We start from the raw sequence: 17530 nt of genomic DNA, 5'->3' as shown, positions 1-17530 counted from the left end.
TGCCCGGGGGGGCCCTGGGCTTTAAGGTTGCTCAATCTAGTTTGGCGATCCCCCGCTCGAAAACCCATCAACAATGAACAAAGTTAATTGGCCTTTGTAAGTCATAATTTGTCCCTGGCTGTGCTGATGTGTGCTGTGCAAAATTCGAGTAACACATACTGTGCGCAGCGCTACCTTTAGTGATGGTTACTTTCGACTTTGTCCAATAAACAACCTTCTAGCAACCATTTAGTAACTAGCAATGCCCTAGTAACTACCCAAAACACCCTGAATATAAACATCTAACAAACAAACTCATTGATTTATTGATTGTTGTAGAAAATCCAAAGGCATTTTGACAAATACAAGATTAGGATGACTTTTTCTCTGTTTTTAAGTCTAAATACCCCAAACATAACAGGAGGGTTAAAGGAATAGTTCACCAAAATATATAAATTTTCCAAGAGTCCAAGATGACACAAAGACAAAAGTTACTGAGTGCACTTTTAAACAGCATTCAAAACGTAATATCCTGATGACCTCACATTTTATCAGAGGACAATGAGATTAAATAATATATACATATTAATGCAATACATCCAGTGGTGCAAGACTAAATAAATATTTTGTGCTTTAAATTTCTTAAACATCTATATGAGCCCATGTCTTTAACAGTAAATAAAAAGACAAAGCTTTATAATATATTGTTTTCACAATGTCATCAATGTAGTGAGAACTCTATGCTCATTTCCTTTTTCAGGTGTACTCTTGTGTATTTGCTATCGACTTTTACGCATTTCATAATAGTCTCAAAGATCACTCCAAAGCCTATTTACAAAAGTTGATTTGAAGTTAGCAAGTTAATAAAATGCTTTTATTCAGAGTTATGAATACTCCATGCCAGGTGTAGTATATTCTCACCACAAAGTGTGAGGAAGCTGGCCACAGATTAAAGGAACAGATCACCAAAACATGAACATTCTGTCATCATTTACTCACCATCATGTTGTTCCCAAACCATTGACTTGCTTTGTTCTGTGACAAACAAAACAAAGCCATACTGGTTTTTGAACAACATAAGGGTGAATAAATTATGAAGGAATTACAATTTTTGTGTCATAGACACCTTTAATAATTCAGCTCTCTCGACTCTTGATAAAAAAAAGTTGCCAAATGCTTTTACTGTATCCATATTGAGCTGAAGAAGGACCCATAAAACTGTAAAGAAAAAGAAAAATGACTGAAAAACAGGTAATGAATATTTCCTAAAGGAAACATTCGTAAAGTATTTATATACAACTTTAGTAATTGTATAATACTTGGTCCAACATTAATATTATTGTTTGTAAATGATCTGTCAATGTTGCATTCTTGCAAGAATTCTTACCGGTTCACGTTCTTATTAGTGTCGTATAAGGCTGTATCCTGGCTCTGCTACAGTTGAATATAAAGGATCATCTAAAGAAGGAAAAGATTTGACAGTTTTGGGAAATAAATAAACATGGAAGAGAATGTATTAATGTATTGCAATATACGGTAGATTCTGAAAATGCTTTCATACTTTCAACAGGTGGTGGTGGAGGTACTGCCGCTCTCCTGAAATAAAACAAAGCATGGTATAAGGTGGTGCTTGCTTTTGCTCACTATTTCTCACCACTCACTATTCTAGGGTAATGTGGGTGGTTGCAAGGGTGTGCTATGCAGTTGCTAAGGTCTTCTGGGTGTTTTATAGTGTGTTGCTATGCCATTGCTAGGGTATTCTGGGTGGTTGCTTATAGGCAAGTGAAAAGAACTCACTCTCAATTATCTTTGCCAAGCGAGGCTTGCTTTGGCATGATCTGCTAATTAAAGCTAAATGGTGATGTTGAAGTAGGTTTAAGTAAGATTTACTAACCAGATCATTCACACAACAACATTCAGAGTAGATTTGTGAGCTCCATTTGAGTGTAGTGACTGAGTGATCACCTGACAGCTGAAGCCGGTGGGCGGGCAGGGGCCGATCTCTGATTGTTGTAGAAGTTCTCGTATGGAACAGGTACTGATTAAAGATCAGAGTAATACATTAGAGGGCTGAAAAAATAAAAATTTATTTTGTGTTTCTCTCTTTCATGAAACACAAAAGAAGATATTTTGAAGGATGTTCGCACTGCTCTTTTACAGCTATACTCCAAAATTAAAAAAAGAGTGCCAGAGAAGTACCATAAAAGTAGTCCACATGACTCAAATGCTATGTTCCAAGTCTTTCTAAGCTGTACTATAGCTTTGTGTGAGAAAAAGACTGAAATTTAAGTCAATATTTACTTGGAAAATAGCTCTATAATCCTGTTTGCGTACATAAATATATAAACTTAGCAGCAGAATTCACATCAATAACATCAAATTCCATTGGTTCGTGAATGTCTTCGTAAAAGGTTGTGATGTGCAAAGTTTACATTTTCGGAACAGTGAATAATATTTGAAATTTGCAGATGGGAAGATTATCAGTGAATAATGAATTTCTGAAATGTTTATCTGTTTATGAGTTCAGAAGGATGTTGTATGTACAAATCAGGTTGTGCTTTTTGCCATGTAGAAAAACAAAGTTACAAAATTGTCCTTTTTGGGTGAACTGTGTCTTTAACCTCGTGCAACCCCGCATACATACGTGTGGACATTGTATTTTGTCTTTGCTATATGCAATGCATAATTTAAATTCATTTCAACTGACTGATCTCAGTTCAGAAGCCACTGTGCTATCAGTGAGGGGTTAAACTTTTCACGTATGGAGTCAAGTGGCAAAACAACACGGTGCTGATCACAGCGGAGTTTGTTTTTGGGAGAATAACAACAAAACTACATCTGGTAAGAAACCTAATTAAGTTTTTAAATGATACATAAGTTTCATCTGATATGCCATTTTTTAAATGTGAGTAATTTATTGTGAAACGCCACACTTATAATCACAATGTACATTAATGTGTACTTCCAATGTGCCAAAAGTTTGGATTAATGTAAAGAGTTTGCTCTTATGGAAAGAAATTGGTACTTTTATTCACCAAAGTGGCATTCAGCGGATCACAAAGTATAGTCAGAACATTAATAACATGAAAATCTGAATCCGAATCAAATTTGAGATAAAAGTTCATATAGCAAAGCATTTACATTTGTAATGATTTGTTTTGAAAGGTTGTTGCTAATAGTACCTGGTGGTTTTTCTCCAGTCCTTCTGAGGTTGATAAAATGCTCAAGGTCTTCTTGAATGTTACATTGCTCCAGTGACTTCCTTACATCCTCATAGAGCTGCGTTAACACAAACATACAGTGTAAACCGAGCATTCTAGAGTTTGATATGTAGTTCCTGATTTTTGCTGCAAAACTCATGTTACCTCGTCGCTGGTGACACACTGCTGGGAAAGTTGGTTGAGATGGTTCCACACGATGTTCCTCAGGGTGTTGATCCTCTCCACTTCCTGTTTCTCAAAAAACTGGGGCAAAAGCACAACATGAACTTACACTAGATGCCATATATCATAAAACTATATGTCTCTGTTCCTGTCAATATACCAGGCACTGTGTAAGCAACACTTAAAGGCCCATGCGGAATCAGAAAGCTACACAGACTTCCAAAGAATCCGAATGATGACTTTCACAATGTTCTACACATACCCCACATTTTGCGTGTTCATTAAAGCGATAGTTCACTTAAAAATCAAAATTCTCGAATCATTTACTCACCCTCATGCCATCACAGATGTGTATGACTTTCTTCTGCTGAACACAAAATTAATATTTTTAGAAAAATATCTCAGCTCTGTTGGTCCATACAATGCAAGTGAATGGTGGCCAGAACTTTGAAGCTCTGAAAAAAAGCACATAAATGTAGCACAAAAGTAATCCATATGACTCCAGTGGTTAAATCCATGTCTCCAGTAGTGATATGATAGGTGTGGGTGAGAACCCGACCAATATTTAAGTACTTTTTGACTATAAATCTTCACATTCTGAAAGTGAAAGTAAAAGTAGAGACTTATAATAATATATTGATCTGCTTCTCAGCCAAAGCAATTGCATCAGTTCAGAAGATATGATATAACCACTGGAAACATATGGATTATTTTATGCATCATTTATGTGCTTTTTGGAGCAACAAAGTTCTGGCCACCATTCACTTGAATTGTATGGACCTACAGAGCTGAGATATTCCTCTAAAAACTTTGTTTGTGTTCATCAGAAGAAAGAAAGTCAGATACATCTGGGATGGCATAAGCGTGAATAAATGATGAGAGAATTTTTATTTTTGGATGAAATATCCCTTTAAATACTTTGGCTATGGGTGGGGGAAATCAATTTACTGACTCATCGTAATTCTTTCTCAAACAATTCTAGGTCGATATAAATTAATAATAACTGTAGATAACTGGCATGTTGTGTGCATTAGCAGGGTTTCCGTCCACGTGCTTTTATTCAAATTTTGGGATATCATATAAAAAATGCTAAATGGAAACAGCTAAATTTCCAAAAAGCCCATAAAAGCTTATTTTATATTATGTTATGTTTATATTTTAAACATATATATATATATATATATATTTTTATCGAATAGAAACAATGCGATTTATAAGTTACTACCAGTAAGTATACTGTGAGTATAGTACTTTCAAGCCACATTTACACAACTTTTACTTTTTTGTTTGAAAATGTGTTAATTTTCTCATCCACACTAAAGGAACGTTTTAAAAATGCCCTCAATTACCACATAATTTGGAGAACAATTACATTAGAAAATGTATTATTGTGTATGTTCCATTTAACACATTTCCACACACAAAAGAATTCTACAGATTCAGTCTGGGTCTGATAATCACTAAAATAAACCAATTTGTCAAAGCAGGACTTTCACCACTTGACTTTAGTTTATAAATCAGGCATTTAACATATACTTCAATAGTTTTTACATTTAGTTTGACCTCTAATGGGATAAGCGGTTTTGAAAGGGCTCACGGGAAGTGTTGGCTTCACATGAGCTGACATGATCCTGTTTCATTTGTCATCAATCCATTTTTAAATGCAATCATCAGTGTTGGGGTGTGTGATGCAGGCTGGGGCTTAGTGCTCACCTCACAGGCTTTAACATGCTCATTCAGCCACTCCTCTCTGATCTTCCCCAGCACTGACACATTCTGATTGTATATTCTGTCTGTTATTGAATCGAACAAACAAGAAACATTAGATTATGAAATTAAATGGGAAATCAAATTGGTTGTGTGTAGTGCTGGCCAATATCTTCTTTGTATGAGCTATATAAATTCTATTTGATAATATTCTAAATCAGGGGTGTTCAGTAGGGGGTCTGGGACCTCTGCGGTGTCCACGGCAGTACTGCAGGGGGTCTGCCAATTATTATTTGATCTCAACCTAATTTTTGTGCAAAAATTAAAACGTGTTAAACAAAAGTAAAATGTAAAGTTAACTTGAAAGCTAAAGCTCATCTAACTCCATAACTGACCCTCCCACATTAAAATTAAAAGTTGAAATGTATATGACTATGTATTGTACCTCAATAAACATCCTTTATTAATTGCATTGCATTTTAACAAAGTATGTAAATATATTTATGGTACTATATGCACGTTATTATAGGCCAGGTTTAAATTGCAACACTTAATTTTATACAATAAGTGACAGGGGGTGCCTGCTCCATCTCTCTAGCCACCAAGGGGTTCTTGGCTTAAAACTAAATGTATCTAGATGTTTATATTTGCTCTGAAATGGCTTAAAATGTTTTGTTTTTGTTAGAGGAACCATAATTTCTACCTTTACACTCGTAGGAATTGAAAATTTGTATACTGCACACAGTATACATACTATACATACTATATACTGAAAAAGTAAGAATAGTATGTTAGTATGGTATTCCGAGCATTTTCAGAGCATACTCCCAAATACCAAACAGGGATAACAGAATTAGCCTAGTGACACATCTGTAGGAAATGGGCATAAAAATCATTGTGATATCACGGTTCTATCATCAAAATGATTTCGAATTAACAAAATTAACAACATAACATTGCATTATTTTTATACAATTTTACAAAATCATCACAATAATATTTTAAACACTGGATATATTTTTGTCAACAGGCACAACAGAACATAACAGATATTAACAGATAGTGAGATATTTCTTTAATACTTTGTAGTTATTATTATTTAATTAATGTCAAATATTTTTGTCTTTTTCCACATTTCACACATCCATTTAAATCAATCTTTTGTTTTAATGTGTGTTTTTGTTGTAGTAGTGTGATTATTAAACCCCAAAAATTAATTAATTTAATTTAATTTAATTTAATTTAATAAATATAGTCTGTGTGTACTGCATGCTTCAAAGTGCTCTACTCTCTGTTATCTACTACACACACACATACAGAGTGCACTTGATGATCACAATGTTTTCAGTGTATGAGCGGTCGGCTTCACACATTCATTTAGAAGTGCGCAGCACACACAAATTAAATATTTATTTAATTCAATTGTAGCCTTTTGTGGTTTAATGGACCCTTTTCACAGACTGTGATGATGGGTTTCCAACTTATTTAGCAGCGTTCTGACTGTTGTCATTAACATAAGTTTACAACAAATGTTTAAGTAGTTAACACTACAGCCATCAAATAAAACAAATCATATATTGCACTATACATGGACATTTATACTATTTAGTCAGATGACAGCAGATGAGCACAGAATGTACGTGCTTTGTTTATGACAGTAAACCAATTATGTTGTTTCACAATGTGAAGCCAAAACAGTAACAAAATTAAATGCATGTGTGTTTTTGACAAATACCGAGTCCTGATTGTTACCATGTTTTTGCACATGTAACAAAAACCTTTTAAGCGACAGTCAAACAGTTTATTACACTAAAATATTAACAAATAATTATTTTCCAGGACATTTAGGTATTTTTCTAATTTTCCATGACTTTTCCATGACTGGAAAACTGGTGTTTTCCAGGTTGTTTGGGAACCCTGACTATACAATGCAATGAATACAATGCTGCTTAATGTTATATAGCCAACAAAAATATTGCGAATATTTAATATATTGCTCAGCCCTAGTGTATGTATATAATTAGGCCATTTGTTGATTTTCTTACCGGCTTCCTCTGCACACTGCTTGGCTTGCTGTGTTTTGGCAAACAGCTGGAAGTATGAGACAGTGACATTATTTATACAGCAGGATATCTTTGTACAGTCATTCACTTCTTACCACCACATAATATACCATCTAAATTACTCTGTTATCCCTGTTAGTATTTTCTAGCACTTTATTTTTGCCATGTGAACAAATATAGACTGATGGTTGACAAACTCCAAAGTCTTGTCCTCAGGGTGTCACAAACACTTCCAACTTTACCAGCATGCTTTACAATGATTCATAGTGCTGTTAATGCTCTGGCAGTCATCCATACCCATGCGTGGCCGTGCTGGTTTGTTTTGCATGGTGCTTTGCTATATTAACACATTTGCCTTGAAAGCCTTCCTCTGGAGAGATATAACTCTTTGGAACGAGGTCCAAATCCACAGTTGCTTTTCACTTTATTAGTAAAAGCAAGTGTTCCAGGTAAAATTCTAAATTTAGAGAATAATGTATTACACTTGCATCAACTTGATTTCCATTTCCTGAAGGAAATACCAGTGCTTGTAAGGCAACTGTGCTGAAGTTTTAAGAGATATTTCACCCAAACTTTTCTCACCATTTACTCACCCTTTCTTTCTTCTGCTGAACACACATACTTTTTAGAAGAGAATTTCAGCTCTGTTGGTTCATACAATGCAAGTGAATGGGTGCCAAAACTTTGAAGCTTCAAAAAGTAAATAAAGTCTGCATAAAAGTAATCCATGCCACTAGAGTGGTTAAATCCATATCTTCATAAGTGATATAATAGGTGTGGGTGAGAAACAGATAAATGTAAGTTCGTTTTTTACCCTTATGCTGCATTCTGGTCATTAATTTTTGGTTTAACTTAATCCAACTGAAATACAATTCCTTGACTTTATTCACATATGGTAACTGAAAACACACAAAAAAATTGGACCATTTTCTATACATGTTTTGGTTTTATATCACTTTGTTACACTTGATTTGTTCCCGGTCAAAAATGACCGGCCATTGGATATTAATGGATTAGACTAAAAAATAAGTGTTCAGGAGCATCCCGATCCTGTAGATGAGCACATAAGTCAGTCACCGAACATGTGCAAACACACATTAAAATACACACAAAGTGCCCTATTTTGCAGTGTCTTTCCACGTACACTCTTTGAGGAATATTTCAAGATCTACTTAGTTTGAATCAGGAAAGTCTGCTGTAAGAAAACATTATTACATCATTGTCTATGTTATATGTATGTTTGAGGAAGAAATAAGGAAAAACGTGACAAAAAGACATTCCTGTTTATTATATTTAATGTGTCAGTGGGAATTTCATACACTAATACTCACTGCAGTTTGTCCTCTGAGTGAAACAAATTTGCTCTTTGCATTTCACTAATTGAGACTTTTCCTACGATATACTGTATAACACATGGCTACCTTATCTTTATGGTTTTGCCAACTCTGAATATACTTGTTGTGATAACACATTAGCAAATGATGAGAACGAAATAATTCTTTTTTTGTCAGAGAATTAAAAATTATTATTTAAGAATGGGTAGGATCAGCTGTATGCATTGTAAAGTCCAGATTCTAAGCTGTAAATTATCACCTATTTTGTTTAGATCAAGCAAGTGTTTATTAATTGATTATGTAATTATTATATTTTTTTTGTTTTCCACAGGGTGTGCCCCCCACTAGCCCAGAATAAGCTCAGTTCAATTAATCCTAATTTCAATGAAAATATTTTTATAAACGTATGTTAAAAAAAGGAGTACAAAATTTGTCAGAATTACTCAAAATAGTTGATAAAGAGATCAAATGCAATATCTAGGGATGATATATGCATTATGAGAGATTTATAAACAATCATTTTTGACCGGGAACAAGCACAAAATGAACACAACACAAGGGTTAATGTAAATTCCCCTCCCTGCTGAGTAGGTGGTGAAATGAAGAATGAGAATCACCAAATACAAAAGAAGAAGAATGTAAAAGTAAAAGTGGCAAAAGTTCTGGTCACCATTCACTTGCATTGTATGGACCTACAGAGCTGAAATATTCTTCTTAAAATCTTTGTATGTGTTCGGGAGAAGAAAGTAAGTCATACACATCTGGGATGGCATGAGGGTGAGGAAATGATGAGAGAATTTTCATTTTGGGGTGAACTATACCTTTAAGCATTTCGAGCTAAATGAATTGCATACGTTTAATGGTTTAGAAGATTAGAGCCAAACCTAACTGGAATGTTTAAGGACTATCAGTTTGTTTACTACTGCTGCCTTACAAGTACTGTAAAATTACGCTTGAAGCTAAGATAGAAAAGGATGCTTCTATCCGCAATATGCCCTGTCAAAGTTTGACGTGTGTACCTTTTCTTGCTGCTTGGAACTGCTGGTGGTGGCGTTTCTGTTCATGTTCTGCTCTGCTTCCTCTTTATCTCGACACTTTTGCTCATAGGTCTTCTTTGCCTTCACAAAACACCAGTTGACATTTGAAAATGGGGTGTCCAATGCAACAACTTTAGTCTCAAACTAGGCGATAATATTCTCTACCATCTCTGTACATGTTACTGGACTTTAACAGAATTGTATAGTGAAGTAAAAAAGTCTGACACAATTAGTAAAAATACTTGCATATAAAGCTAGTTTTCCTAAAATGAAATTATTTTATTTAAAATAGCAATTTAAGTAAAAAAAAAATGAATTTCAGAATTTCTCAGTATTTGGTTCAGTTTGTCCCCTCTGACAGAATGACAGTATGCACTCGAGTTGGTACAAGTTTGTGCAAAACTTGATGATCCAAGTTATCCAGAATGATTTGATAATGTTCAAAAGAGCATCTTGTTTGCTGACATTTTGCACAAAGGTGTTAATATTACCACAATTTTGCATTTTGAGTCATATCCTTTTAAAAAATACTCAAAATCCTAAAACTTTGTTTATTTCTGCATTTATCTTGCATTTTAAATTTGATAAATGGGACTGGTCTGTAATGTTGTGGTATTACAAAGTTTCCACAAAGTTTAGTTTCTACACCTTGATACTTCACCTTATAAAGAAAAACTAATATGAATGAATGACACTGTTTGCTAATGAAACTGACACCACTGTCAAGAGAGTTTTGAATGAGAAGCAGCCATTTAAATGAACAAAACCATTTAGCAAAAATTACTTCCCATTTTGAACAGCTAAAATCGGGTGCACTTATTCACTTCCCTCATGTAACTGCATGAAAACATTATACTTCCCATAAAGAAAATAATGTACCATGCAAAAGTGGGCAGCACAGCCACATATTATAGCAACAGTTTTGATTACTGCAGTTTACAAACTGTTACTGAGCATGCTTGGCTTACTTCTGCTGTTTTCTTGTATTGGGCAGCCTTCTGCTTGTGAAGAGCATCCATCTGTTGTTCTACCTGAGATAATACACCTTTTCTTTAATTTATTTCATTTTAATTTAGCATTAAAGGTGAAGTGTGTAATTTTTTTACTGTTATTTTCCAACTGTAAGCAAGCCATTTGTAGGTTGATACCCTGATAATTGTATATGCTATACCGCTATCAAAAAAAGAGCACCACAAACAGCCCAAAACATCAACAATGGCTTGACCGATGGGTTGAGTTTGGTGTGGGACTATCTGTTTGTTCAACCAATGGAATGGGGAAACCTGTTTGAAAGCCGTCATTACTTGTACAAATCTGCTGTAATGTTAGTCATACAGAAATTACACACTTCAGCTTTCATCAGTAAAAAATGAAAAAGCATGAAACGCTGATTGTATGTCTTACTCTCTTTCGAGAGTCTTTCTGTTTCTCTCTGAAATCCTCTAACTTTTTTGCTTCGTCTCTCATGGTTTGGGCCAAGTGTAAATGAGACAAGCTCACTTGTTCTGTTTCTAAAAAAAAATACATTTTCAACATCAATTAGGGTGACAGAACAATAAACAGCAATTTTAAAGAGATAGTTCACAAAAATGAAAAACAACAACAAAAATGTGTTTTTTAAATTCTGTCATTATTTAATCACCCTTATGTCGTTCCAAACCTACTCATTGTCATTCTTTCCATGGAACAATCTTTATGCAGTTAATTTCCATTCAGACATGGCACCTTCAGACACTTAACGTCAAATTTGATGTCAATGATGTTTGGTCATGCCGCATTGACGTCAAAAGTAACATATTTAAATGGAAGTGGAAGCACATGAGATCAGAGAGCTACAGCGAACTACAAGATTTTCAACGATTTAACTGTCCTCACACAAAGCTATAATATGGCTTCAGAAGACTTGAAATATGGTGGATAAGTCGTATGGACTACTTCTATATACTTGATGGTGCTTTGAACTTGTCGGAAGATGCTTCAAATTTCTCCTTTTGTGTTCCACAGGAATAGGATAACAACATACAGGTTTGGAACAACATGAGGGTAAGTAAATAATGGCAGAATATAATTTTTTGGGTGAACCATTCCTTAAAAGTCTTAAAACACGTTGTTACTTACGTAATTTGAAAACGTCCAGTGATCGTTTCAGGGTGCTAAAAACAGACAAAACACTTGTAAAGGACACTATTAAAATTTTTGATGACAGTTAGAGGAAGGACACCAACCACAAACCAACTCTCAAACACGTGATCAAATGTCTACAACAGTGCTGGCCGATAAGATCTTTAAATAGGCTCTGTGATTAAGTAGCAAATCTCTTTCCTGATATTAATACCACACCTTTCCAAAATAAATCAGTCTTTTATTCTCCTCTGCTACAACCAGAACAAGTTACAAGACTCAATTATTGGCTAAAGACAGTAAACACAGTTTTAACAGCTAAACAAGACAACCAAACAAAAAATTACATTGTCTTAAAATAAATTTTCTTTCCTGTTTTCTGTCACCACCACAATGGTAGTGTGATGTAGGTGGTTGTGAGTGGTAGTGTGATGTAGGTGAAAGTTATTCACGTGTTTAAGCATGGCACAAGTCAAAAGAGCAAACAATCAAGTCTTTTTGCTATTTTGCCTCTAGATATGACTCAGACACCACTAACTGACCCATTTAAATAGTAGCTATATTCCCTGTATAGCCAATTTAAAGAATGAGACTTACTTCATTTCACTGTGTCCACACACTTTCTTAGACAAACCAAGGAGCTCCTTTGCATATTTCTCTTCTATTGCAGCTCTGAAAATCAGTACGTTTTTATGTTAGATAAACAGTTTATATGTTGGATGAAATGTCAATATAATCAAAGGTATGAAAATGGTTTCCAAAATACGACTGAAACCTGAATATTGAGAATTAAAGATTGGTTTTGCAGATTAATTGGTGCTGATAGCTAGTTTTGGAACTGCCGATTATCTGTAGAAATTAACGCTGATACAGTATACACTCACTGAGCACTTAATTAGGTACACCTGTACACCTACATATTCATACAATTATCTAATCAGCCAATCATGTGGCAGCAGTGCATATAATCATGGATACGGGTCAGGAGCTTCAGTTAATGTTCACAACAGGATGGGGAAAAAATGTGTTCTCAGTGATTTCGACTGTGATTTTTTGTGCCAGACGGGCTGGTTTGAGTATTTCTGTAACTTCTGATCTCCTGGGATTCAGATCAGCAGTTACAGAAATACTCAAATCAGCCCGTCTGGCACCAACAATCATGCCATGCTCCAAATCACTGAGATCACATTTCCCCCAATCTGATGGTTGATGTGAACATTAACTGAAGCTCCTGACCCGTATCTGCATGATTTTATGCACTGCACTGCTGCTACATGATTTGCTGATTAGATAAACGCATGGATAATTGTTGGTGCCAGATGGGCTGGTTTGAGTATTTCTGTAACTGCTGATCTTCATTTTCACACACAACAGTCTCTAGGATTTACTCCGAATGGTGCCAAAAGCAACAAACATCCAGTGAGCGGCAGTTCTGCAGAGGGAAACACCTTGTTGATGAGAGAGGTCAACAGAGAATGGCCAGACTGGTTCAAGCTGACAGAAAGGCTATGGTAACTCAGATAACCGCTCTGTACAATTGTAGTGAGCAGAATATCATCTCAGAATGCACAACATGTCAAACCTTGAGGCGGATGCAGCAGAAGACCATGTTGGGCACTTTATTACGACCATAGTATTCCTAATAAAGTGCTCAGTGAGTGTAGTTTTACAGTGGAGAGGAAGTCTATAAGCCAGTTGCTAACTGAAAAGGACACTGAATGCAATAGCAAAATAGTAATTTAAGGATACAGCGTTGGTAACAAGCTGCAAATAAATTAAAGGCAAAGTGTGTCATTTGTATGCTACTAGTGTCATCAAACAGAATTGCAAAAATAATGACTCTTTTCAAATATTCTTCCAAAACATTTCTGCCATTGTTAGGTAGCCCCTCCCATAATTCACCAGAAATGCCATTGGTTGATCTAATGTTGCTGTGTCGGCCAGTTCTAGATGCTCCTACAAACGGAGCTTTGATAGAATCACAGAGACAATGTTTACACTTTTCAGGCAATCAATATACAAATACCAAAGCAATGATGACTCAAGGCTTTATATATATTTTCTGTTAAAGCGTGATTTCCTGTAAAGCTGCTTTGAAACTATGTATTTTTTGTAAAGCGCTATATAAATAATAGTGACTTGACTTGACATCTGATAAATTACACACTTCACCTTTAACATTTTTAGGCTGCTCCAAAACATCTGCCTCAAAATGCTGTTCATAATAATGCAGGATCAACTTACTATTATAGATAAAACAATTATAAGTATAGATGGAACAGCAATATGACCAAACTCAAGGTGTTGATAAAATACTTGACCTCGGATGACCTATCCTAAATATTTTTGTGAAAAAAAGTTTAACAGATTGGAAAATATTGGTAGCAAGTACAAAAACGGTAGCCGTTTCACCTCCCTGCTCAAAGTATTCTATAATCACCTAGCTCCAACTCCGCTCCAGGTTTTCCATTACCCCGCTCTGAGTTCGCTCTAAAGCAAAACTTACAACATTTCCACTCCACTGTAAAAGTATTTTAAAAACAATTATAATTTCAATATCATGAATGTCTAGGCCCAAGATGTAAGCCTATTGCAACATGATCAAATGGGAAGTTGGCATGTTGTTTCCCGAGAGTTCCGGTACATAAGGATCAGCCACATTATTACTGTCAGCAGCGTGGGAGATCTCGGTTCGAATCTCGTGTTGAAACTAGGATGTTATCGCATTCACATAATTATTGACGAGTGTGATTCGGAGGTTGCATTTTTCTCTCTGACTACATTTTTACTCTACTGTTGATTAGGTTTAACTTTGGGTTGAGGGGGTTCAGCTTATAAAATATGCATTCACCTTTACTGTATTACAGGCTGTACAGCTGAAAACAATTAGCTTTTGGCATCCCTCTGTGCAGGGGCGGAGCCAGGATTTTTTCAATGGGGTGTCCAGGCAGGGGCAAGCGATCAGACTGTGGTGGCACAAAAATGTTTGGGCAGCATTTTTAGGGGTGGGGGGGGGGGGGGGGCACCTTGGTGTGGTGACCTTGGTGTGCGCACATGTTAAGTTTGTACATTTGAAAAGAGATGATTTCACTTCTAAAGAACTAAATTGTGCCAAAAAATGACTAAAACAGTAATTGCGAGTAGTAGAGGCAGTAGCTCCGCCACTGCTTCTTTGGACATTTCACGTGGACAATGGAGCTCACACATGCCTATACGCCCAACAACAGTTACTGATTTGGACACTGGGGGCAGTGTTTCACAATTCAGTAAGCGCAGAACGATTTTACTGAAAGAAAAGTCAACTTCCTTTTTCTGATTTCATTGTGAGATCAGTCTGTGTATTTAGTGAAATTGTGTTTGCGCAATTTCCATACAGTTGCGAGGACGATGTGTTACTATGATATGATTGTTGGAAATTTTGAATAGATAACTCATCTGAAAGGAGAGAGTGACATATTAGCAACCTTTAGATTTCATCTCCATGTGTTAAAGACAAACTTTGTCATGTTTTCTCGACACATCTTCCTTAAATTCCACAACAAATCTTTGAAGACCCCCAACATTTTGTATTTTTGAACTGCTGTCTTTCCAATAATATTTAATAAATTACATCTTGCATTCTGACTGCTAATAGTCTCACTGTGTTTAACATGTAATGCATTCGTGTGGACATACATTAGCATGCATTAGAAATGAATCATGCCCATAAAGACCAGGAATGTGCATTAATAAAGAAAGTGTCTGTTGTAGTAACTGATGATGCTTCCTTTATTAACTCCCTCCTTTAAAATAGTGAAGCATGGGAAAAAAATTCTAACTGTCTGCAGGTCACATTCAGCAAATGTTACAGGAATGCATGCCATGCGTCAACCTTTTTCCATTTTATGAGATTACTTAATTTAATACAGTCAAGTGAAATGCCTTAACTGACCTCAGTGTGAATTTGGCTTCTCACCTGGCTTTCATGAAGTCTTCAATCTCTTTGCATGTCCTCTTGCCATCATTCAAGTGCTGGATGATGCTGTCATATCCTACTGTGCTAGTGATATCAATGTTCTTCACAAATAGTTGAGGAAATAAAATAGAAAACCCCAAATGTAACACACAAATTGGCTGCAATTGTTACAAGTTTTTCTTAATCAAATGTGCAACCCAGGGAACCACGTGCTACCGCATTTATAACCAATTCCTCAGAGTAGTCTTGTGAAATATGGTGGTTTGCACTGTTGACTATCATTACCCGTGGGAGCCCATCACAGTCTCTGTAATTTATAAGTCTGAGGAGCAGACATAGCATAATTCCCAAAGCCACAGTCAACGTGAAATATACCCCCAAATAAAAGTTAAGAAAACAAAACGTAATGACTCCTTATTGCCAGATTGTCCAAATAAGGTCTCAGTTCTAAGCTGTTGAGCAGACATAAAAGCATATTCAAAGAACATGCAGAATTAATTCAGTTTGGGCAATTCAAACACATTTGTAATGTTTTTCTTATTTAAATAATAACACTTTGGTATGTTTGATTGGCCCTGTCACTCAAAATAAGTGCTTTGGCTGTTAAAAATATGATTAAAGTTGGTTTCGTATTAACTGGCCACTTCCCTTTACGGAAATCAACGCTGCGTTTCGAAATGTGACAGACAACCTCACAATAACAGGTTATACGTATTTTAAAGTTCGTTGAACTCGCACAAAAATCCTAAACGGATTGCTTATAATTTATTATGTTATAAATGAACCCTAATGCGCATACCCACATTGCGATGAGCTCTTTATTTTCACTAAACATTGATTACATTGCATACAAACAGGAAAATCTTACCCAAAAATTATCTTTGAAATGCAGCTCTCTCATTGCGACGGATGTGTTTTTGCGCAGTGAAAATGACTCTGGAGTCCCGTATCAGACTATAATAACCCAGTGACTGACAGATATCATTGGGCTGATGTACTTCGTGTGTAAAACAAAAACGCCCAGTGTCTTAAATGCGCGTCTTTCGTGTATGACCAGATTGCTGTGGAAGAGCAACTGTGAGGGACCAACGACTTCAGTGGACTTTTCTACCACATAGTGGTTATATCGTGTAATTGCAGGCCTTGGTCATTTAGAGTATAAATGGTCTGTTAAAGATGTCTAGCTAAAATATTTGTAATATTGGAGCCTACTAATGGTTGTATTTCCGTTAAAGGTGCTGTAAGCGATTTGAGCCGTTCTGGAAATTGACCGAAGGTACACGAGGATTAGGCACAAAGACTTCTGATTGGATAAGAAAACGATCTGACGGGCATCTTTTTTTTGCCGCTGTTTACAGCCTAGGTGTGATATTTCAATGATCTCTGACAAAGTAATAAACGCATTTTTCGCATGTCATTTAATTAAAACAAATTGTGTTACACACTTCAAATAACACTGATGTCGCCTCCATTGTGTGACGTCACTTCTTAACATAGATCTTCAACTAAAGGTCACGTCACAAAACTAAATTACACATTTAACACAAATGAATACATGTTAGCACTAGAATGCAGGAGCAATTTAAAGCATTTAAAACTCATAGTTCACCTAAAAATTATAATTCTCTCATCATTTGCTCACCCATAGCGTTTCAAACACGTATAACTTACTCTCTTGTGCCAAACACAAATGAAGATATTTTGATGAAGATAGGTTTCCCCCATACAATGCAAAGTCAATGGTTTCCAATACTTTCAAACTTCAAAAAGGACATAAAGCATAAAATGTAAGCCATACATGATCTGATTGGTTTTGATTGAGAAACAGACCAAACTTAAACTTTTTTTTTTTTTGCATCTTGACATCTACAGTCTCCTTGGCGATCACGATTTGAAGCTTGATTACACTTTGAGGCTCTAGACACATGCAAAGAGCGCTGTATACATGCAT

At 35.7% G+C, this 17530-nt stretch overlaps 1 protein-coding gene across 2 annotated transcripts; it reads right to left on the bottom strand.

The window, feature by feature from the left end:
• Positions 1-266: 266 nt before the first annotated feature.
• Positions 267-16637, bottom strand: pstpip2 (proline-serine-threonine phosphatase interacting protein 2). 2 transcript variants are annotated; one of them, XM_052117918.1, is made up of 15 exons: positions 16448-16637; positions 15580-15680; positions 12222-12296; positions 11622-11656; positions 10908-11014; positions 10472-10534; positions 9486-9584; positions 7115-7160; positions 5076-5155; positions 3345-3443; positions 3162-3258; positions 1945-2017; positions 1541-1575; positions 1367-1437; positions 270-1197 (listed from the first exon to the last, which is right to left on the bottom strand). In XM_052117918.1, exons 1-14 carry the CDS (start codon positions 16478-16480, stop codon positions 1382-1384), a joined length of 999 nt encoding a protein of 332 aa, XP_051973878.1. In that variant the 5' UTR covers positions 16481-16637; the 3' UTR covers positions 270-1197; positions 1367-1381. The 2 variants fall into 2 exon arrangements, with proteins under 2 accessions (XP_051973879.1, XP_051973878.1); XM_052117919.1 differs by lacking the exon at positions 9486-9584 and having other exon boundaries at positions 267-1197.
• Between the last annotated feature and the right edge of the window lie 893 nt (positions 16638-17530).

This window comes from Xyrauchen texanus, chromosome 44 (assembly GCF_025860055.1).
Source record: "Xyrauchen texanus isolate HMW12.3.18 chromosome 44, RBS_HiC_50CHRs, whole genome shotgun sequence".
Classification (NCBI taxonomy): Eukaryota; Metazoa; Chordata; class Actinopteri; order Cypriniformes; family Catostomidae; genus Xyrauchen; species Xyrauchen texanus.
The sequence above is the reverse complement of the archived record's forward strand: the minus strand, read 5'-3'. Positions and strand labels throughout refer to the sequence as shown.